Source organism: Manis javanica, chromosome 8 (genome assembly GCF_040802235.1).
Source record: "Manis javanica isolate MJ-LG chromosome 8, MJ_LKY, whole genome shotgun sequence".
NCBI lineage: Eukaryota > Metazoa > Chordata > Mammalia > Pholidota > Manidae > Manis > Manis javanica.
In genome coordinates this window covers 24,568,060-24,589,475 of record NC_133163.1, presented here as the reverse complement: position 1 = coordinate 24,589,475, position 21,416 = coordinate 24,568,060, and the positions used below count along the sequence as shown (strand labels likewise).

General features: G+C 51.6%; 2 protein-coding genes across 7 annotated transcripts; one reads left to right on the top strand and one right to left on the bottom strand.

Annotated features, from left to right (window-relative positions):
• Positions 1-59: 59 nt before the first annotated feature.
• Positions 60-7,598, top strand: AHSA1 (activator of HSP90 ATPase activity 1). Of its 3 annotated transcripts, XM_037020185.2 has the most exons (10): positions 67-83; positions 210-384; positions 1,709-1,899; positions 3,569-3,651; positions 4,024-4,141; positions 5,137-5,225; positions 5,956-6,084; positions 6,478-6,579; positions 7,055-7,106; positions 7,224-7,598. In XM_037020185.2, exons 2-10 carry the CDS (start codon positions 305-307, stop codon positions 7,394-7,396), a joined length of 1,017 nt encoding a protein of 338 aa, XP_036876080.1. In that variant the 5' UTR covers positions 67-83; positions 210-304; the 3' UTR covers positions 7,397-7,598. The 3 variants fall into 3 exon arrangements, with proteins under 3 accessions (XP_073098180.1, XP_036876080.1, XP_017507024.1); XM_073242079.1 differs by lacking the exon at positions 210-384 and having other exon boundaries at positions 60-83; XM_017651535.3 differs by lacking the exon at positions 67-83 and having other exon boundaries at positions 146-384.
• ISM2 (isthmin 2) lies at positions 3,644-20,651 on the bottom strand. 4 transcript variants are annotated; one of them, XM_037020041.2, is made up of 6 exons: positions 20,412-20,651; positions 16,287-16,529; positions 14,333-14,702; positions 12,812-12,947; positions 12,479-12,579; positions 7,760-11,311 (listed from the first exon to the last, which is right to left on the bottom strand). In XM_037020041.2, the coding sequence occupies exons 1-6, from the start codon at positions 20,547-20,549 to the stop codon at positions 10,794-10,796; spliced, it is 1,506 nt and encodes a 501-aa protein (XP_036875936.2). In that variant the 5' UTR covers positions 20,550-20,651; the 3' UTR covers positions 7,760-10,793. The 4 variants fall into 4 exon arrangements, 3 of the variants coding, with proteins under 3 accessions (XP_036875936.2, XP_036875800.2, XP_036875894.2); XR_005061756.2 differs by lacking the exons at positions 12,479-12,579; positions 12,812-12,947 and adding an exon at positions 3,644-3,717 and having other exon boundaries at positions 10,357-11,311; positions 16,248-16,529; XM_037019905.2 differs by lacking the exons at positions 12,479-12,579; positions 12,812-12,947 and having other exon boundaries at positions 16,248-16,529.
• Positions 20,652-21,416: the final 765 nt, after the last annotated feature.

The window sequence follows — 21,416 nt, the reverse complement described above, 5'->3', positions numbered from 1 at the left end:
GGTCGTGTGAGCTGTTGGGTTTCCCGCCTCTTTGGGAAAATCTGAGTGAGCTTGAAGGAACATCAGAGCATGCGGAAGTCAAGGTCTGGAGCGGCGGAACGGAAGTACCCAGTGGGGAGGGGTGAGGGGGCGCCGGAAGTTAGGGCGAGAAGGGGGCGGGGGGGTGGTGGAGGGAAAAGCAAGCCTGCAGCTTCTGCGGCCGCTTCTAGTAGTTTCCAGGCGCTGTCGGGCGGCGGGGACCGAGCGGTCCTGAGACTGTGGCTGTGGCTGCTCGGAAGCTGGTGGAGGTGCGATAGGAGAGCCGATGGCCAAGTGGGGTGAGGGCGACCCACGCTGGATCGTGGAGGAGCGGGCGGACGCTACCAACGTCAACAACTGGCACTGGTGAGCCGCGGGCCGGGCCGCGGGAGCGCTACGTCCAGGCCAGGGTTGCGGGGGTCACTGGAACCTCGGCCGGGGCAGAGCTAGAGCTCTGGCAGCCCTGCCCGGAGATGGGGGTGGGTCCTTCCTGCGGAAGGGGTCTGTAGTCTCAGGCTTCTCCACGGCCCCGGTTTCTGTTTCAGCGTTTGGGGAACAAGGGGGCGACGTGAAGGGCTGCGCCCCAGAGAGGGCTTCAGAGATACGAGGAAATAACCCTTAGCCTATGCTTCCAGCCTGAGCAGGAAGATGCTCGCCACACGTGGCCGGAGGGATCGGTGGGATCCAAATGGCCTTACATGGGTTGAGACATAGCAGTGTTAAGCTCGGGGCCGGGGTCTAGAATTACTATTTTGTGGCTTACAGGTGAAATTTCAAAGTCACATAGGGGACCACTACCTCAATCTAGAGAGCAAACGTTTGGAACGTGTTCTGCGGGTGGCTCACAGCTCAGAGATGCTGAAGACGCCATGGCCTCTCACCCGGAACTGTTAGTTTGGTGGGGTTGTAACTCCAGGGTACGCGCCAGGTTGCCAGCAATCATGGCTTTATAACTTAAACACTCTGAGAGCCTATCCTCTTCATGAAGTCTTTCCGAAGTAATGTTTCCTTATCTTTTAACTCCACTGATCTTTGTTCATACTGTCCTTACTGTATTTTTACTTTTTGCAACTCTTTTTGCTACTGTTTCTCTACTAGTTAATCAGTTGGAGGGCAGATGATTTTTCTTCTCTGTACCTTTGCCTGATCCTCTCCTCTCAACGAAACAGAGTGCTTAAACCAATTTTGTTTGTTTTGTAGCCCTGGACTTACACTGCTTTCACGGCCATTTAGAGGACACAATGTGTAGGACATTTATAGCGCAGCCTAAATTTGACAGGTCAGAACATTTTGCTAATGAGGTCAAGATTATTAGCGTACTCGTTACTGGATCTTTGACCTAAACACTGCTTTGTATGCTCCTGATCTCAGCAAGATGTGCACAGTTTTCCACTTGGTCAAATGGGGGCGCCATGTTAAACTTTCAACTGTGAACCTAGCACTATTACACTGAGAAAGGAGAGCATAATTTTCTATTTGATTTGTAACCAGTTGTCTTTATTGACAGTATGGAACTCCTTGTCTTCCTAAAAGAGGGTAACACATTTGTGGACATACTAGAGTGGGACTAAGTTTTGTGTTCTTTTCAAATTATTTGTCAGGCATCTTTTAGCCTTGGATTCTCTTGGATGGAAAAAGCAGCATGTCCTTCATTTGGCTATTGGTTCATAGCTTTGTTTCTGTTTTGCAGGACAGAGAGGGATGCTTCAAATTGGTCCACAGACAAGCTGAAAACACTGTTCCTTGCAGTGCAAGTACAGAATGAGGAAGGCCAGTGTGAGGTGACAGAAGTCAATAAACTTGATGGAGAGGCATCCATTAACAATCGCAAAGGCAAACTTATCTTCTTTTATGAGTGGAGCATCAAACTAAATTGGACAGGTAAGTCTGTGCTGAGCTGTTAGGACAGAGGTTAACTGCATGTTGGTTGACCTGTAGGAGCCAGGTAGAACAGTCACTGAGAGACTATGAACTTCTCAAGGGAGGCAATGCTGCTGTGTAGACAGCAGTGTTGATGCTGAAATTTCTCTGCCACTGTGGGTTTCCTTTCTCTGGATCTCATGAGTCCCACCAGTGAAGCAGCTGGACTGACTCTTCGGGCCACATACTGTGTGGGAAGCGTAAGGTAAAATGTCCTTGACTAGCTACTTCTGTCTCATGGGTGATTTAAAAGTGGGGAGAAGGATCTTTTGGGTCTTGACCTCTTTTTAACTCTCTCCACTGTGAATCTAACAGCTTAGACCAACGTGCTAATGAAGCTTATATGTGACTGTGATTTGGGACAGTTTTGCCCTTTAGTTTAATGTGACTGGGATATTAGCAAAGAATTGGGGCCATGCACGTGCTCCACTTGGATAGTCCTGACTACTGGGAAGTTGAATTTTAAAAGGCACTAAACCTAAGGGAGTACATGTATGGGGAAATGCATAAAATAAGTATGTGCTTTAGTAAATTTTTCTCCAGTGAATGGTAATGAAGAGGAGAAAAGTAGATATACCTATGTTTTGTTTTGTTTTTTAACTATTCCAGCATAGTAGTTTGGAAAGCACCCTAGGTATCATCATGCCCAGTCCTCTTTTTATAGATTGAGAAACAGCCCTAGAGAAGTGAAGATAAATAAATGTTTTATTGGTTGATTTTAAAATATAATCAGTGTGCTAGCATAATGACATACAATGTGTCATATTTATGGCATATGACATAGATGTTCTTAATTCTGCACTATGCTGCACGAAACTGCTGAATGAAAACCACAGGGTTTGTAGGGAAGATGGGATTAGGGACATGACAATACCCAAAAGCTTCGTCAGCAACACATTTTTTTTGAATTAGGAAAGTAAAAATTAGCAAGTTTTACACATGTTCTATGGTAAGAAATATATAAATAATACAGTAAATACGGTGCCTTACCTTGAAAGCACCTGAAGTTTACTTATGAAAGTGAGCATCAGAGGGGATGTGGCTTGTGGGCTGTTGTGAAGTGGTAGGAGAGAGGTCACCTGAAGTCAGAAGGAACATCACATCAGTTGTGGTGGTGTGGCTCATAACACATGGTGAACTGAGGTCACTGGCAGGTAAATGTTTGTGGTGTATGTGTTTTGTATATTCTTCTGCAGCTCTGTTGAGCTAGTGTGGGTATTTTGTGTTCACCTCATGTTTCTCTGGATGACATCACACGTAAACAAACATATAAATTCATGTTACCCCAAGTTTTTCCTAATACCCCAGTTGCATTGGAACACATTCACATATTTTAAACAAGCATTCTAGCAGAACTGTATCGACTGTTGACCCAAGTCCGCCTTGGCAAAATTCCTGCTAGTGCTGAATCCACTTGGTCCCTCACTGGAATAACACAGTTGGTCTCAAGAAATCTGATGAGGAAAGGCATTACTTCTGAGTAGGGAGCGGGTTGGTGCATGTAGCATTCTCTCAGAATAAAGAAGGTCGGTTCAGTTGTCCAAAAGAAGTATAAGAGTAGCAGTTAGGAGTCCGAGAAGACAACTTGCTGCAGAAGAGGAGGCTAATGACACTGCATTGCTTTTGACAGGTACCTCTAAGTCTGGAGTACAGTACAAGGGACATGTGGAGATCCCCAATTTGTCTGATGAAAACAGTGTGGATGAAATAGAGGTTCGTGCTTCCCAGTTCCTCGTCTGAGTTTTCCACATCCTCTTATTCTCAGATGAGAAAAATGACCTGTCATTCAAGATTAAAGCCCAGATTAGGCCCAAGCATTCAAAAGCCCAGTCTGCAGATGATTTGGGGAGCTTCCAGGACAGCTCGTATAATTACTCTGCTTTAGCTAGCAACGTGGGTTCCAATGTTAGCTGCCTTTGCCTTGGCAGAACTCAAAAAGGAACACTTGTGGGGACTATACAAACACTGCAACCCTTGTGCATTTCCTCTGAAAATGTCAGCTGTTACCTGATTGCTCAGCACCCATATTCCGTAACGTGGGTGACCCTCAAGTTATTTACCACCTGCTTGTGATCTTTCACTCAGATTAGTGTGAGCCTTGCCAAAGACGAGCCTCATACAGATCTCCTGGCCTTAATGAAGGAAGAAGGGGTGAAACTTCTAAGAGAAGCAATGGGAATTTACATCAGCACTCTCAAAACAGGTATCCCTTGGGTAGCTACATATGCCTTGAGGAGATAGTTTTCCACCTGTCAGACTCACATTAAGGGTCTTGACAGTTCTTTGGCAAATGAGCAAAGATTGGGGGGTACTTATTTTATCTTAAAGTTAGTCTGTAAACTGAGGAAAAGATCTTGAGACGCATGCATTTTCTACTATGTTGGCTATAGAGCACTTGAAATGTGGCTAGTCCAGTTGTGAATGTAAAATACACAGTGGATTCGAAGACTTGGTACAAAAATAAAAGAATGTAAAATACCAATAATATTTTGATATTGATAACATTGAAATGATAGTTTTGGATGTATTGGGTTAAATATAGTATTAGAATTAATTTCACCTGTTTTAACTGTAATGCAGCTATTAGAAATTTTTGAGGATGACATTCCCAAACTCATTACTTCAGGGTGGTCCTGGACTCTCTTTGATACAATTCTCCAGGGACATTTAGAGAGTTACTGGAATAGCAGTCCACTCAGCTCTCTCCTGGAAGTCCAATTCTGCTAGTGTGTCCTCATCTTGATGTAGAGGACATAGAGAACTGGCTTAGAAGGTAATCAGCTTTGGTGGAGACCAGTGTTCTGATGCCATAACTAATTGTGGCTATTCTACAGAGTTTGAGGCAGAGGGGAGAAAGGGACTAAATATGCTTCCATGGGTATCTTGTCCCACTCTTAGTAATTGGAAGTGCCAGTACGTTCATTGGCTATCATCCATACCACATACATTTAACAAGCTGTAATGCTTCTAATTGAGTCAGAGCTTAAAATAATCCCCAGAATGTACTACGCTCTGTAGTGTACACTCAGATACCTGTCTGGCATAGACCAAAGGTGAAGGTGCAAGTGGATAGGCTCTTCCTTGCCTTGTCATTACCTCATTCTGGGTTAAGATGGCCATGTTTGTCAAACTGTAATGAAGCCCCAAGGCTCAGCTACTAAGAAAAAGTGTCCAGTAGGTGGGATTTTATCTTTGCAGGGTTCACGCAGGGCATGATCTTGCCTACAGTGAATGGAGAGTCAGTGGAGCCACCTGGGCAGCCAGCACTGAAAACTGAGGCACGCAAGGTGAATGGTTTTCCCACCCGGTGGGGTAGTTGGCTCTCTGGAAGGGGAATCAAGCCACTGCCCCTCAATTCCACATTTCGGCTCTTTCTCTCCAATCCTAGCCTCTAAGCCAGAGCAGCCTCTCATCTGCTTGTGGTACCTTTTAGAGAATCTGCAATATGTGATTGTCTGTCTGCCTGTCTTTACGTGGTTTTTATTCATTGATAACAGAGCCTATACCAAATGGAAGCTATCAGGGACTTCAGAGCCTGACTCTTGATTGCATTTTACACCAATTAGGAGGTTTTGAACACAGAGTGATCTTCATCTGTATATGTCTTCAGTATTTCTTCTAAGTTGGGTGTTGATATTTCATACTTTGATACTAGAGATCTCATCAGGGTGTCAGGTTAGATCACTGACTTCACCTATCAAGAAATTCATCAATTTGCCCCATTTGTGGTTGAACAAGTATTTTTCCTGGAGATGGAACTTAGGTGGTTCAGGCTTAGCACTTGGTTTTCAGCCCTGTTGCCCTTTTGTCAGTACAGTGAAGGATACTCTGAGTAGATGTGAGAGTGCTGCTTCCAGAAACATCCATACACACACATTCTCTCCAACCCTCTGGAATAAGTAGCCTTGGGGGTGAAAAAAGTTTGTGAAAATGAATGGCAGTTCTGCCCCTGGAAGCCATGTCAATCGAGGTTTCACCATTATTCTTAACTGACGATTTTCACTGCCTCTTCCACAGACTAAGTCTGCTCCTCCAAACACCCAGGCCAGACCTGTTGGTGTCAAAATCCCCACTTGTAAGATCACCCTTAGAGAAACCTTCCTGACATCACCAGAGGAGCTCTATAGAGTTCTTACCACCCAAGAGGTAAGTATGACCTTGCCCTTCAGGCCTGACGGCACCTGCTCTTCCAGGTGACTTGAGTGGTGGGCACACCTGTCAGCGTGCAGAGGCAGTCTGATGAGTGGAACCGTGAGGCTTTCCTCATACAAGCAAAGGAAAAACACATTTGTTCAGCTTACTCATGAAAGTGAATTTGCTGTTTTTTCTCTATATACTAGTAGCTTTGGGTCCTCTTAGGTGGGAACCACTGGAATCATTCTTGTTAGAAAAGTGAGTGGATCAAAAGTAGTGGCGTCATGGGTTAAGGAAGTATTACTGAAGCTGAAGCCGGGTCTGTAGGCATGGTGTCAGCTAGCGTTTGTCCCTGGGTCTCACTGAGAGCCGTGCATCTTCTCCCTGCCTTCTCTTTCTCTACAGCTGGTTCAGGCCTTTACCCATGCTCCTGCAGTGTTAGAAGCAGACAAAGGTGGGAAATTTCACCTGGTAGATGGCAACGTATCTGGGGAATTCACTGATCTGGTGAGTACCTGCTAGCCCCAGACCCAGGATGTAGCCTCTGTCTGGTTAGAAAAGTAACATCTGCTTTCTTTCAGCTCTGTAGGTGAAATTCTAAGGCTTGAATCTCTTTGTTAATAAAACCTCATTTTTTGTTTTTCATCAGTTGAATTCTCTTGCTTTCCTAGAATTGTTGTACATAGCAGGGTGAAATCAGTTTCTTCCTAGAGAAATCAGACATGGAAGAGAGGTTATATGTATTGGCAGCTTGTAGCTGTCCACTTGTAGCACTGAAATTTTACCTGGGCAGTTGACCAGACCTGACTTAGGAGCAAGAGGAGAAGCCGCAACGAGTATCAGGGCAGCTGCTGCCAGCTCTGTGGCCCACTGTGTCCTCCTAAGTAGTGTAATTGCACATACGACAGACACCATACTGAAGGCAGATGGCTAACCCTGGCTAGTCCACTGTAATCTAGACTGACCTTTCTGATTATTTTAGGTCCCTGAAAAACATATTGTGATGAAGTGGAGGTTTAAATCTTGGCCAGAAGGTAAGTAAGCATATTCGTTTATTGCCATTACTCCCAGGACTTTGTCTTTCATTCTTAGTCTCAAACCCAGTTGGAAACCCTAGATCTGAAACCTCCCACTCCTCTGCCTTCCCCCAGGGCACTTTGCTACCATCACCTTGGCCTTCATCGACAAGAATGGAGAAACTGAGCTGTGCATGGAAGGCCGAGGCATCCCTGCCCCTGAGGAAGAGAGGACACGGCAGGGTTGGCAGCGATACTACTTTGAGGGCATCAAACAGACCTTTGGATATGGTGCACGCTTGTTTTAAGGCCAGCAGTGGGGCTGCAGCCTGCCCAACCCTTCAGTCCAGCCCTCTCTTGACTGGGGCTCGTGACTCACAGGATTGCACTGTCCCAACCACTAACTTGGGGCTGGGGCCCCATCCTCCGCATATACCTTGGGTTTGTGCATGTTTTCTGCTGGGTGGGATGAGAAGGCAGTTTCTTTTATGTGTATATACGCTAAATAAACGTAATTTAAAAAACATGCATATCAGGAACCTGTGTTGATAGGGTAGATTGTAGGTATTAAGAGTTCCCTTGAAGATTTTTAATTAAAAAAAAAACAATGGAGGGCATTTGTCTCCATTCTGGTTAAGTGTAGGTAAGAGACACAAAGGAGCCTGCTTGTTACCACCAAGCATTTCTAAGCTAGCATCCTTTCTGCAGACTGGCAGAAAGTTTCCTCTCCCTCACTGAGGGTTGGTGCTCTGGTGTAAACAGTGCCAACAAACACTACTGCAGGCAGAGGTGGCATCCTGGACTTCCACTTGCTGTGGTCTCTTCCCCTACTGCAAGAAGAGGGATGACCAGGTGCTGGTTTGAGATGAGATTCCCCACTCTGTGACCAGGGGAACTGTGGGCATTGGGTTAACAGCCTGTTTAATGAAGTTAGCACGATCCAGCACCAGACTAAGCGGTTTCCTCACATGAGCTTATTGAACCCCCATAATAACCCTATGAAATAGATAATACCATCATTTCTGTTACAAGAAACTAAGCGTTGGATTTCTTAAGTAACATATTCCAGACCCTACAGCTAATGATTAGCAGGGTGGGGTTTGGGACAAGGATTGGACCTGCTGAGCCAGGCTCAAGTCTAAACCACTACATCTACCACCTTGTTGGGTTTATTCCCAAAGGAAAGCTCCTGCATTTCTAGTTATGTCAGGCATCCCTCCTGGAGTAGAAAATTCCAAACCTCTTAGTATTCCCAGAAAGAGGAAGAAATGAGTGTTTAAATACCTGGTTCCATAAACAAGTACTGAGCACTGACCATGTGCTGGGGATATGATCTAGTGGGTTCAGACTGCCATGTTACAGGAGGTGACGACCTGAACAGGCAGGGGCACTTTCCTAGGCAGGTCCTGCCCCAGCGTCCTGCACCCCAGTGTGAGTCAGCGCCCTCTAATCCAGACACTACCTCCTGCAGCTACAGCTGTTTCCTTCCATCTATTTTTGTCTGTTTTATTAGGTGGCAGCAGGGCCTGCAGGCTAATCCTACCAACATGACTTGGCTAGAATGTTTTAGTTGAAGTAAAGTAGAAACTCAGTACTAATCTGGAAATTTTAGACCTCCCCAAAGCCACATTTGGGTTCAATTACTCAAAAGAGTGCTAGGCTGAACTAATTCACATTCAGCTCAGCATTCTGCCTTCTGACGATCCAAAAGAAAGCTTTTGATGAAGAACCTGGACTACAGCTTAAATCAAACCTACCGGCCCCGCCTGTTTGTTTGGGTAATAGACAAGCATTAGGCATAGATTAAATTTAGACAGTGTGTTTATGGTAAGATAATCAGAAAGAATTTAGCAGTTACCTGTGAAAACAGACTCGGATGTCTCATTAAAAAAAAAAAATTCTGCTAAAAAATACTTAAAGCATGCCTGTGCTAGTTGTATTGAATTTCCCAAACAATAGGAAAGGCGTGAACTTGGACCCCATCAGGTGACCTGAGATTCTGTCTTTCTGACCCTGTAATATTCTAGTTGCACCAGAATAATTTTAGACTGTGGTCCAAATCCAGACCGTTAAACCGACCTCGAGGAGTGACGGTAATTGGAAAAATCTGGCTCTCTCCAGGTGGTGGCTCTCAACCTTGTCTCATCCTACTTTGATATGTCTCTGTCCTTTCCCAAATGCCAGGAGTGACAGTGGAGTGTCTCATAAGGATACCAACTAAGCCAGGTACGTGTCCATCTTTGTTATCCTATATAGTCCTGCGGGCAACTAAACTGGACCCTTTGTAGCAAGTTACTTGGGGCAGTGGAGCCACTTACTCAGAGTACATGCAGTTTACATCTCTGACCAAAGAACAGAGTACATGTGCTCTGAGGTCCAGCCAGCTTCCCTCTGCCTCCCAGGCCCTCACCAGTGAGATGACAGAGATAACTCATGTTTACGGTTTAACCTCTGTGCCCCAGGAGCTTTGCCTGCCCAGCTGGGTTGGGTAGTCATAAACAAAACACATGGGAGCTGGGCTTGGACTGTAAGCAAGGGCCCCCTACACCCTTCTGCTCTGCTGGGACCCCAAATTCTTCATCAGACAGAATTTGCAAATAAAGTGCTTTATTGCTAAGGATCCCACAGAGCTTCAGGGCAGCTGTCTAGGGGCTAGGACTGAAGTCCCTTAACTTTGGAGGCTTTTGTGAACAGGAAAAGTGGGACCTCAGCATTTCAATCCCATAGAAGGCAAGGAAGTGTGACATAGGGGGCACAGGGAGGCAGGGAAGAGGCATGAGGTGTGCTGGGGGTGGGGGCAGTTATGTGCATCTCTGCCTAATTCTGAGCTCAGTGCATTCAGTGACATCACCTGGGGAGCCTGAAGTCAGCCACGGTGGGAGTACTTACACCCCAGAAATTGCCCAAAAGCTACAAATCAAAGCATCCCCCCACACCAACAGAGAAGAGGTTTACCAGCTCACCATGGCCACATGACATCCTCCCCAGCCAGTTCTGAGCCCACCCACTCAGGGCAGTGCCACCTCCCCCAGCACAATCCTACCACTTAGAACAAAGAAGGGGACCGGGATTGGTTGATCCATTCCCCACCTGGAGCCAGCCGTGTCTCGGCTACCTCAGCCTGTCTGTTCGCTGAGGGTTCTTCAGCCCTACGGTAGTGTCCACAGAAAGGCAGCCCGGAGCTGAGGCTAACCAGCTCCTGGTGGCTCCCAGCAGCGCATGGGGCAAGGAGGCCATGTGCAGCCACTGGGAGAGGCGTGCTGCTCACCTGGGGCTGGCTGGCAGCCTGGCAAGAGGAAGTTGTGGGCAGGCTGAAGGGACTGGCCCTCCGGGCTGGGTCTGAGTGATTCACTGCAGGTCCTGGAAGCAGGGTGTGTCTGGAGAGCCCAGCTCACACCTGTGCACAGAGCCGGGCGGAAGATCCCAGCTCTGAGGGAAAGAAGGAAAATGAGTGGCCAGGGTGGGGCAGCGCCTCCAGCAGGCAGGAGAGGGAGAGCTTCACAGATGCACATTCCCAGGCATCCCCAGAGGCCGCAGGAACTGAGCTCCCTCCCTCACCCTGGGCCCGAAACCCTTCAACCTGTCCCAACCCTACACTGACTCCAGGGTGCTGGCCTGCCTGGGTCCACCCAGACCGGCCTCATGAGGTCTGGACAGAGGAGGGGTATGAGGCCTGCGAGGCAATTCAGCACAGTGGCCCCCTCACTAGTACTCCTTGGCCTCTTCCAACTGGGCCAGGTACTCCTCCTCGGGAGGGTTGTCAGCACACGCCTGGCCATTGTTGGGGGGGCGCACAGCATGGTAGCGGCTCCAGTCCCCTTTACACAGGATCCAGGGCAGTGTGTCCACCTTGAAGTGCAGCTCTGGCGAGAAGTCGGTGCTGACAAGGTCAGGTGCGCCAGCACCCTTGCCTCGGGTCAGCAGCCGGCTGCCTGTGTCGTAGCAGCAGTGCTGGGCAGCCGGCGTGCTGCTCTCCATGGATAGCAGAGAGCGCAGGCAGAAGCGTGCTGTGGGCTGGTATACGTCTAGGTGCTCTCGCGGGCCACTGGCATCTCTCCACTGGAAGCTGCGGCCCTGGTGCTCGTCCTGCAGGCTCACGGCACTGTACATGGCCTCCAGTGGGTATGCACATGGGCAGCTGGGCAGGTCCCGGAGCATCTGGCTCAGGTACTTGGCCAAGAAGTCACTCTTGCAGTTCAGCCACTTCTCACAGCTGTCCACATCTGCAGAAGACGGGGAAGTGTGGGAGGGAGGCTGGTCATCCCCTTGGAGGGCTGGGAGCTGATCAAGGGCCAGTACATGGAGATAGAAGGCCCAGGCCCCGGCTGGCACAAAGGTGTGGCTTAGCAGGGCTTAGGGGCAGGAGTGGAAGGACCCACACGAGGGCAGTCCACCTGGCCTCCACCATTGACACATAAGGGCTACCACACACCACCCAGGTAGCCTGAATGCCCTCTCCTGTGCCAGGTATTGTCCCCTTGGAAGCTGGAGGATGGCAAAGTACCAGGAGTTGCGGGAGGAGCTAGAGGGGTTGGAGGCAGGGACAGTGGTGTAAACCAACTGGTAAGACAGTATTTCACTATTGTAACCACCAGCCCGTTCTTGCTCTGAACTCTGCCTTCTTGGGCTCACTCTGTCTCTCCAGGTCCCTTGTGGCCCCCCTCTGTCTGTGCTGCCCTCCTTCCCTGTCCCTACCTTGAGAAATGTGGCCTCTTACTCTTGCACCAGACTTGGGGCACACCTGGCAGGGCAGGGCTCAAGTTGGGCATGTGTCTCTCTCCAGCCAAAACCTGAGCTCCTTGAGGGCAGGTCCCAGGCCTAATCTTTTGGCAATCCCCACCCTGCACAGTGTCAGGTGTACCCTACCAGCTCAGGAAGCTGTGTAGTGTTGCACATAGGCCCTATCTGCAAGTGGGGGGCTGTCAGTCTGCACCCCCTGAGGATGCAGGTGAGACCCAGAGTCCAGACGCAGAGCATGCTGGCGGGGGGCGGTGAAAGCATGGCCGCTCCCAGCTGCCAGAAGGGGCAGCCCTGGAGTTCTGGATGCTGGCCTGCTCCTGACAGCTCCGCCTCCCCAGACAGAGCCTGGCCAGGAGCCTCCAAGAGCCACCTGGGTGTGGAAGCTGGACCATCCCCAGCCCATCCTGCTGCTGGGGCAGCTGCCCCAGTGGAAGATCTCCACGCTCTGTCTCCCATTAAGACCTTCTCCCCAGCAGGGACATCAGGCCAGAAAAGCCAATGGGCCTGACCAGGAGGCTCAGAAGTACTGGGCTCCCCTTCCACTGGGAGATGTACTCTGCCTCACTGGATGGAGAGAGGATTCCTGTCTGTGCAGTGGTGCTCCACCCTCCTGAGAGGGGTTCTTCCCAGGCCCCAGGGGCAGGGCTGACCTCCCAGCACATCTGGAGCACTCTGGGCTGCGGGCTGCCACCCCTCACTGGGGAAGCCCAAGAGGTCCTTGTCCTCAGTGCCTTCAGGAAGAGAGGCTAGGCTGGTGGTGCCCCAGGGTACCTCCGTGCTCCTGCTGGGGAAGCCCAGCCCTCACCAGGTTCAGTGCCCATAGCATCTGGGACGAGACTGGAACCAGGCGGGACTGCCATATTCGTGAGCTTCCTGCATCCCTCTCCCAGGCCTACCCTAGGTACAAGGCTTATGTGCCACATTCCCAGGGGACCAAGCTCAGAGTGAAGCCACTCCCTCTGCAGAAGCAGGGGCTCTTTCACCAGGATGGGGGCAGGTCGCAGGCATGGGACTTGGAGGCAGTGCAGGCGGAGCTGCAGGGCCAAGTCTTCTGCTGGCTGCCGCTGCCACAGGTCCCACTACAAGGAGACCAGGGGCTCCACTCTTGAAGCTCATTGTCTGGGTCAAGGCAGGGAGCCAGGGTGAGACAGCACAGCCCACAGGGTTTACTGGTGCAAATTAGCAAAAGGCACCCCTTCCTTAGGAGGATACAGCCAGTGCTGGAGCTTCCCAGCCTAGCAGACAGGGCAAGGGCTGGATTTCAGCCCCATCTCCTCAACGGGGTACCCTCGGGCGGTGAACACCATGCAAATGCAGGAGATGGCCCTACAGAGACAGCACAAACCCCAGCCACCCACTGTGTGCCCACACAGCAGTGGAGATGGAAAGGTATCTGGTGGGGGTGGGGGTGCTGGAGGCCACCTGACCACTGTCAGTGTGACCTCGGGCAAGTCCTCCCGCATCTCAGAGCTACAGTTTTATGTCAACCAAAACCAAGGTGACAGTACTTCCCTGGCACTGGCAGTATTAAAGGATGTTCCTGCTGCCCACGTGAGAGACCTGGTGGTGGTTAGGAACCTGGGATACACCCTGACTGCACAGGCCAGAGACCCAGGGCTCTCTGTGGAAACCCAAATACTGACGCAGCCAGCTCTGTGCTCACTTCCCATGCAGGTCTGAGCCTGCTGGCACCAAGAGTTAAGGAAAATTGATGGGGGGAAAGCTGAAAGTCATGAAAATTCTTCCTGTTAGCCTACACTACAAAGCCTGCGATGACTTAGTCTCCACAGGCATGTCGCCCCAATGACGGGACATCAAGGCTCCCACAGAAGTGGCTACAACTTTGCCTGAAATGTGTCTGCACCCAGGGAAAACCTGAACTGCAATATACAAGAATAACAATGGCTGTCATGGGGGGCTGGCAGGCTTTAGGTGATATTTCCTAAACAATCTGTACTCTTACATCGTTTTCTAATAAAAATAACAAAAATAGCCAATACTTTGTTTACTGTGCACTGGCACTTAAGATGTATTAACTCAATATACACCCAATCCTACATAGTAAGAATTGTACCATTCTCCATTTTATAAAGGAAGGAACTGAGACACAGCGAGGTTGAGTAACCTGCCCAAGGTCACTCACTCAGCTGGTAAGCAGCAGAGCCCGGCTTCAAACCCACACAGTCTGAAAATGAGGTCCATTGTGAGTGGTGGGATTTATATTTCCCAATCTGTTGGAAACTGATATGAATACATATATTAACAAATGTCTGTTTTGCTTAGTGGGGGGGAGGGGTCCCAGGGCTGTTGTGAAGGTCAAATGTTTGGGGGAAAAAAACTTTGCAAGCTATGGGTAATGTTACTATTTATCAGATGATGGTGTTTGTACAGGCCTAAGCTCCTGGGTCCCCAGCAGGCCCTGCCTGGGAAGCTCTTTCCCACCCCCCTTTCCACTCTGGACCTCCAGGGGCAGCAGCCAGGGATGCCCAGATGGGGGTGCTTACCATAGCTGTCCAGCTCCTTGAAGGCCCAGGCCCCAGGGGCCAACCAGCCCTGCTCCCAGCCGCCTGTAGCCCCACTGAACCCAGGCTCCTCCTCGTCATCCTCGTCCTCATCACGGCCCTCCTGGTCCTCGTTTTCACTGTGCTCTGCAGGGTAGTCCTCCTCCTCTTCCTCCTCCTCTTCCTCCCCAGGGGCTCTGCCCTTGACACCTGTTCTTCCCTCTTGGCCCTCCAAGTAGCCCCAGAATAGGGGCCAGAAAAGCTCCCTGGTGGGCAGCCAGCTGGGGGTGCCCTGGGACCAGTGATTGCTGGGCTTGGCCAGCAGGTCCATCTCCACCTCAGTCTGGGGGTCCTCTGCCACCTCGAGAGTCACCTGCAGGACGACAGACACAGGCCAGCCAGTTAAGGAGGGCTCAGAGCTGGAATCCAGGAGAGGGGAGATGGCGAATGGGGGACAGGGGCAGGGGAAAAGGCACAATCTTTCCTCCAAACCAGCTCATTCTCTTGTCCAACCATCTTGGCCCTTAGGGGGAAGTTGGGGTTCCTATGGCCAGGATCCTCACTGAACTTACACCACCTGATGGTGTAACTGGCCCGTTGCTAGGCTACCGCTTCCACACCTTTAGGCAATAAGCTATTATTGTGCTTATTGAGGGCTCGGCCCAGTGCTCTGGGCCACGGTGCTAGTGCTTGACCTACTGCCGAGAGAACAAGCCAGGTAATAAACACTTGCACCCCAAAGAATGTTTTGCTGTCATTTCTTTGGTCACATTGAATCCATAGGGAACTTGCCGTGGTCTGAAACCCCATTGGCAAGACGGCCCTCCATGACTGTAGGGTCACAGCTGAAGAACTGGCTGTGCATCAGAATCTCCTGGAGATTTCTGACTCCCCGACCCCATTCCAAACATGGATTTAACTGGGCTGGGCTGGGCCAGGCATGGTAGCTCTAATACGTGCCAGGATAGAGACACACTAGTTTAGGGGACACTGGCTTTAAATGCTGGCTCCACCAGCCCTCAGGCTGCCCAGCCTCAGGGGGCACTAACAGCCCTGAGCTTCCATTTCCTCCCTGTAGGGCCAGAAAATGGGAGCAACTCCCCACCACAACCTTCAACCTTCTGGCTGGGGGGAGGCACGCTCTCACCACATTGTGGACAGGAAATGAATAACAAGAAATCTTTATGTGAAAGTCAACTTTAAAAACATCATATGGGGTTATTATAAAGTAATATGAGGTCACTGAAAAACATCTGAGTGAAAAAACAGTTAAATATAAAGAAGAAAATGAAAATCACCTGTATTCCATCACAGACATAACATTTTGATGATTAATCTTCCAGGTTACACACACACACACACACATTTTAACAATTAGAATGTTACATTCTATACTTCTGTGGCCTTTTCTCTTTTGGTGAAAGTATTCTGTAAACTGTAGATGCTACACAAAAATGAGGAATTGTTATCATTAGGGATTCAGGACTAGCAGCCAAGTGTGCCAGTTGGAATTCCAGTGGCCTCTCTAGCTTCCTCTCCCATCAAGTCCCTTGGTGGGCAGGCCCCCTACACCAGCCCACCTCATTCTGCACTCGACCACCTCTTCTGTTCGTGGGGCCCACAGTAAGGGTCAGGCTTTCCACAGGAATTCCTGGAATCCTGCAGTTCACAAAGCATGTGGCTCTGCCAGGTTGGTGCTGTCTGTCTCCTGCAATGGACTAGGAAATAGAGGCTCAGGGAGCCCTGTGACTTGCTCAGGGTCTGCAGCTAGAAGGTGGAGGAACAGATATTCCCTCTGCTCTGTAAGGAGGGTACAGAGAGTCACTTTCTCTGACCACCCACAGGACCCCCACCCTCCAAGGAACACAGTCTGAGGACACCTGATTACAGAGCTCAGCTGTTCGGCCCAGCAACTTGCCAAGTGTCCACTGGGCCCATGGCCTTCCATAGTTCTCGCCTGGATATTGGGGTTCAGGGCACTCAGGTCTGTGCTGGCCAGCCCTGGCAGCTTCTGTAGCTCCAGCAGCAAGGGAATGTTCTCCAGAGTCCTGGCAGCCGAGGCCTCGTCCAGGGTCCAGGCTGCTGGCTCAGGGAGAGCCCGGTGTCTGTGCTGGCGTGGTCCTGCCTGGAGGCGGGTCCTGGGGAGCAGTGGTTTCCCTTCCTCTTCCCCAGGAGAGCTGGGATCTAGGGAGGCCAAAACCTGAGGGAGAGAGTGGGGGAGAGAGGGGTGGGTGAAGTCAGGGCTCTCTCCATGTGGGCCCTCGCAAGGCTGGTGGTGGCAGATTCAGAAGTCTTGGGGTCAGACCAAGTCACAGTCCCCTGTGGCCCTGTATCCAAACACGCCCGCTTTAGCACCTCTGATGGTAAGTGAGGCTGTATCCACAAAGTGCTTGGAAATAGTGCCAGTGTGAGGCATGAGAGGAGGGCTGAAATCAGGTTTCTACACATGAAGAGACAATCCAACTTCCCATTTTACAGATGAAGAAACTGATGCTCAGGGAGAGAATGAGTTGTTTAAGGTAGTGGTTTCACAGTGCAGTTTGCAGACCACCTGTGTCAGAACCCCCCAGCACCCCTGTCAGAGAGCAGACACCTAGGCCCTCACTAGTCAGTGCAGGAACACCTAGAGGGGAGTGAGCGGCAGGCCTGGGCCTTGCTCCCCTGCCACCTGGGCTCCCAAGCCATCCCTGTGGGGCTATATTCCTTGGCATCTTTGCCCAGAGCTATCTTTCTCTGCCGGCCCACCTGGGGCCCAGCCACTTTTCCTATCCCAGGCTGCATGTACAACCATCTGTCAGTTAATTCCCTCCACCAGCCAGTACCCATGGGGTTCACACCAAGACTGTCCTTGCTTTAACACAAATAATAAGTGAAAGGCAGATCCTGGCTGTCTCTGACTCCTGGTCCAGCCTTCATCTGCTCAGACAGTGGGCACTGGGGGCTCAGTGGCTGCCCACCTGCTCGCAGGCTGCAGTCATTGCCCAGGTCTCTATGACCAGACAGAGAAAGCTCTGTCCAGAGTTGCCCTTTGAGCACAGGACTGGGAGTCTGTCCACCCTGCCCCACCCACCTTCCACCCCACCTTCTGCCTCACACATGGGGCAGCGTGGAATGCCTGAAAAGACACAGGTCTGGAGAGTCAGAGCGGCTTGGGTTCAAATGCCAATTCTGCCTCTTACTTGCTCATTCAACTTGATAATTTTCTCATCTGCAAAATGACAATAACAATTCCAACTTGGAAAGACTGTCAAAATTTTACTTATCAAACACTTCCACAGCATCTACTAATAATGTCAGGCATTATTCTAACCACTTAATCACTCATTTCAACCTCCTCTTTCCGCACCGCCCTGAGTTGTTACGAGGATCAACGGGAAAGAGGGATATGAAAAGCAGAACCTTCTGTTCTCGTGTTTTGCTCATTCAACACATTCAGCACCCCAGCGAAGCAGAGGTGCAGTCCTGCCTAGAGGTGGCAAAGCACAGGGATTAAGGAGCACAGACTCTCCAGCCAGACCATCTGTCTCAAATCCTCTGCCAGCCCCCTGTGTGCCCCCAGGAAAGTTACTTCACCTCTCTGATCCTTGGCTGCCTCACTTATGAAGTGAGGATGATGCTAGTTCCTGCCCAAAGGACTTTTGTGAGGATTTGAGTCTAAACAGATAGAGTGCTTGGTGCCCTGGCTAAGGAGTTTGTGGGGCCCAGTGCAGAATGAGAGTGTGGGGCCTCTAGACATTTCAAGATTGCAACAGCACAGCCTTAAACTCGGCACAGGGCGCTGTGCAGGTTCATAGGTCACGCGGCATGAGGCCAGCTCTGGTGCTTGCAGGGTTTGTTCTGTCAACAGTACTCTCATTACAGTGAGGAGCTTAGAGGGGGGGCTTCACTGGGTGCCATGGCGGGCTGGGTTAGAATAGTGTGTGCCAGCCCCATCCCTCTGCCCACGGTCCTCTGGCCTGGCAGAAGAGGCAGTTGCTGTTGAGTGCTGGGTCTCCTGGGAGGCTAAGGTGACTGCGTGTGGCCTGGCTTTGAGTGGATAGGTCTAGGCCTCAGCAGCTGGGGCTGCGGGGAGTGGAGGTGCTGGGCTGTACCTGGCAACTGGATTTCATTATCCAGAGCAAGTTCCTGACTCCTGAACAGAGAGGAGACGGAGAGGGTGGGAGAACACAGAGGGGGTCGCACATGAGCGGATGTCTTCATGAGTGTGTGCCCACGTGTGCATGCGTGCGCTGAGGCATGGCCATTGAGAGGGGGCAGAACTGAGTTTGGACCCGGGTTCTGCTGTGGTGACCTCTGAGACCTTCTGTAAGCTCTTATCCTCTCTGAACCTCCACAGCCTCCTCATTAACATAGACTTGTCCCTCCAGGGTTGCTGGCGTTCATTCAGTGGCTCAGCAATGGTTTATTGAGCTTCTACAGCGTACTAGGCTCTGTGCTAGGCACAGGATACAGCATGAAGAAAGCAAACAGAAATTCCTGCCTGCCAGAGCTTACACTGTAGCCAGAGGAAGTGACAGAAGGCATGTAAAGGGCCTCTCCCAGGTCTGGTACAGAAGTGCTGGGACAGTACTTAGAACTTAGGGCTCTGGGGCTCTGCCCATAACTGCACGCCTTACTTACAGTTGCCTGTGTCCACTTGCCTGAGGGCCTTCACTGGCACTAGGGCTGCTCTGATATGTACACTGCACACCTAAAGTGCCAATGACAGGCAGGGCAGGGAAGGCATCCCCTAGGGAACATCAGGTGGTGTCTGGCTCTTGTCAGGGAGGGGCGCCACGGACACCTAGTGGGTCAAGGATGCTGGTATACATCCCACAACACACAACAAAAAACTGTGAGAGTGCAATTCTAGTACAACCCAAAATGACAGTAGTGTGGAGGCTGAGAAACCCTGGTCTATAGATGTACTTTCAACAGGGTCAAAAAATGGATGGGGGCGGTGTGCGTGTGCGTGTGTGTGTGTGCACGCATGCAAAACATATTAGATACTACAATGCTTTGCTAACTCTCCAAAGGGCCATCTGTGGTATTAAATTTAATACAACAGTGTATCTGTGGCATTAAAATTTCATGGGAGAAAGGCACTTAGAAAAAAATATCTAAAAGGCCCCTTAGGAGGGCCGCAACGAATGAAGAAAAGGCAGGCGGACACTTGTCCAGAGACCAGCCCCTGCAGTGCAGCCCTGTGGAGGCCTCAGCAGCCTGGGCGCTCCCTCTCTCACCACTCCCCTGCCCCTGGCTGGGCCCCTCTGTGTCCTCCGCTGGAAAACGACATTTTCTACCCCGGCCTCCTCCTAGAACAGCTCAGTGCAGGGGAGAAGCCAGGACACCCTACCACACAGGCCTGCTCCTGCCTACCCCGGAACAAGTCTGGCAGGTTTTGTCTCCATGGGGATGAATGCCCACCCGCAGCCTGGGGTGGAAAGGCTGCCCGCTGGTGGCAGGAGACACAGGCTCTGACAGACCGTGGATCCTCTCCATGTCTCAACCAGTCTTTCCGACTCACTCCCAGGTCTTCAGTCCATCCTCCAAGCCCACTCACAAGCGGCTCAGAAAGTGCTCCCCTGCGTTCTTAGCGACCTCTTCTTCTTTTCCAAGTACAGGATAGCATAAAGGTCCCTAGCTGACTACTCCCACCCTGCAAGTTGAAGGACGCCGCTTACCACCTTACCTTGTCTCAAGTCACACCTGAAGGGACTCAAATCCACGGCAGATCTGATTTATGAGGCGCGCTAGAGGGTCACTCGACCGGCCGAACCTCAGTCCGGCCTGCCACCCCGCAAAGCGCCGACTGCTCTGCGCCCTCCCGACTCCTCTCGGAGTGCGCGCCAGGACCGACGGCTGCAGGACAGGTTCGCTCAGGGCGCGGCCGATGCCGGGACGCGGAGGGCGGACGCGAGGACAGGGTGTCTGGCCCTTAACTCAGCACAGACTCGCGCTTTCTCCCCGGGCTGGCCGCTGGGGTCCCGCGTGCCCTCCCGGCCCTCGCCCTCGGTGGTCGCGGCTCGCGTCCCGGTTCCCGCGGAGCGCGCGCCCGGGAGGAGGGACCGAGCACGCCGCTGCCCCGCGCCCCGGAGCTCACCTCCGCCAGCCTCGCGCGGCTCGGGGGCGGGGGCCCGGGGCCCCGCGGCTTCCTCAGGGGCAGCCCTCGCCCCGCGGCCAGCAGCGCCGTCAGCAGCACGACTCCGAGCAGCCCCGCTCGGCCCAGGACCCGAGGCATGGCCCCCCCGAGGCTGCTCCGCCCCGCGCCTCCGCGCCTCCTGACCCGCTCCCGCGAGCCTGCAGCGCCCGGCCTGCCTCCTCCCGGCGGCCCCGCAGGGAGCGCGGCGCGGGTGGGGCCGCGTGAGCGCGCGGGGCTCGCGCGGGGCGACCGGGCAGCGCGGGGGCGCGCGTGCTGCTGCCGGGGTCCGCTCCCGGGAGAGGGGGCTCCTCCGCGAGCCCTGACCAGTCTCGACCCAGCGGGCGGCTGCCTTTGTCTGGCCGCCTCCCGCCTGCAGGCCCCCAAGCGAATTCCTGTTCGCGGGCAGTTGCCCTACGGGTCCGCGCCCTCCAGCCCTGCCCTGCGACTGCTGCGGGGTCGCCCTCTCCGCCGGCCCTCCGACGGCGTTGCCGGGTCACAAGAACCATCAGAGCCTTCAGCTCTCGGGCACATGCTTGTTTATGCCTAGAGGTAGGTTTGCGCGGGGAGGAGGGCCTGGAAGTAACTCCCCGCGAGGCTCCTCCGGCTTTCCTGCCGGAGAAACACCTGCCACTCTGCACCCAGTTTCCGCAGGGGGTTCCAGGAGCACTAAGAAAACCAGGAGAGACTTGGAACTCAAGTGAGGATAAAGTCCCAGTCTGTAAAAGTGTCTGTGAAAGTGTGTGTGTGTGTGTGGTGGTGGTGGTGGTGGTACCTACCTCACAGGTGTGAGAAGTAGTAATGTAAAAGATTTATATTAGAGTGAATTATATGAAGTTTCCATTTTTTAAATTAAAAGGGTCAAAATATTGGCAATTTCATATGGTTCAACCTATTAAGAGTTCAGTGAGTTTTAACAAATGTACACATCCAAGTCACCACCACCATGATGATACAGAACTTTCTGAT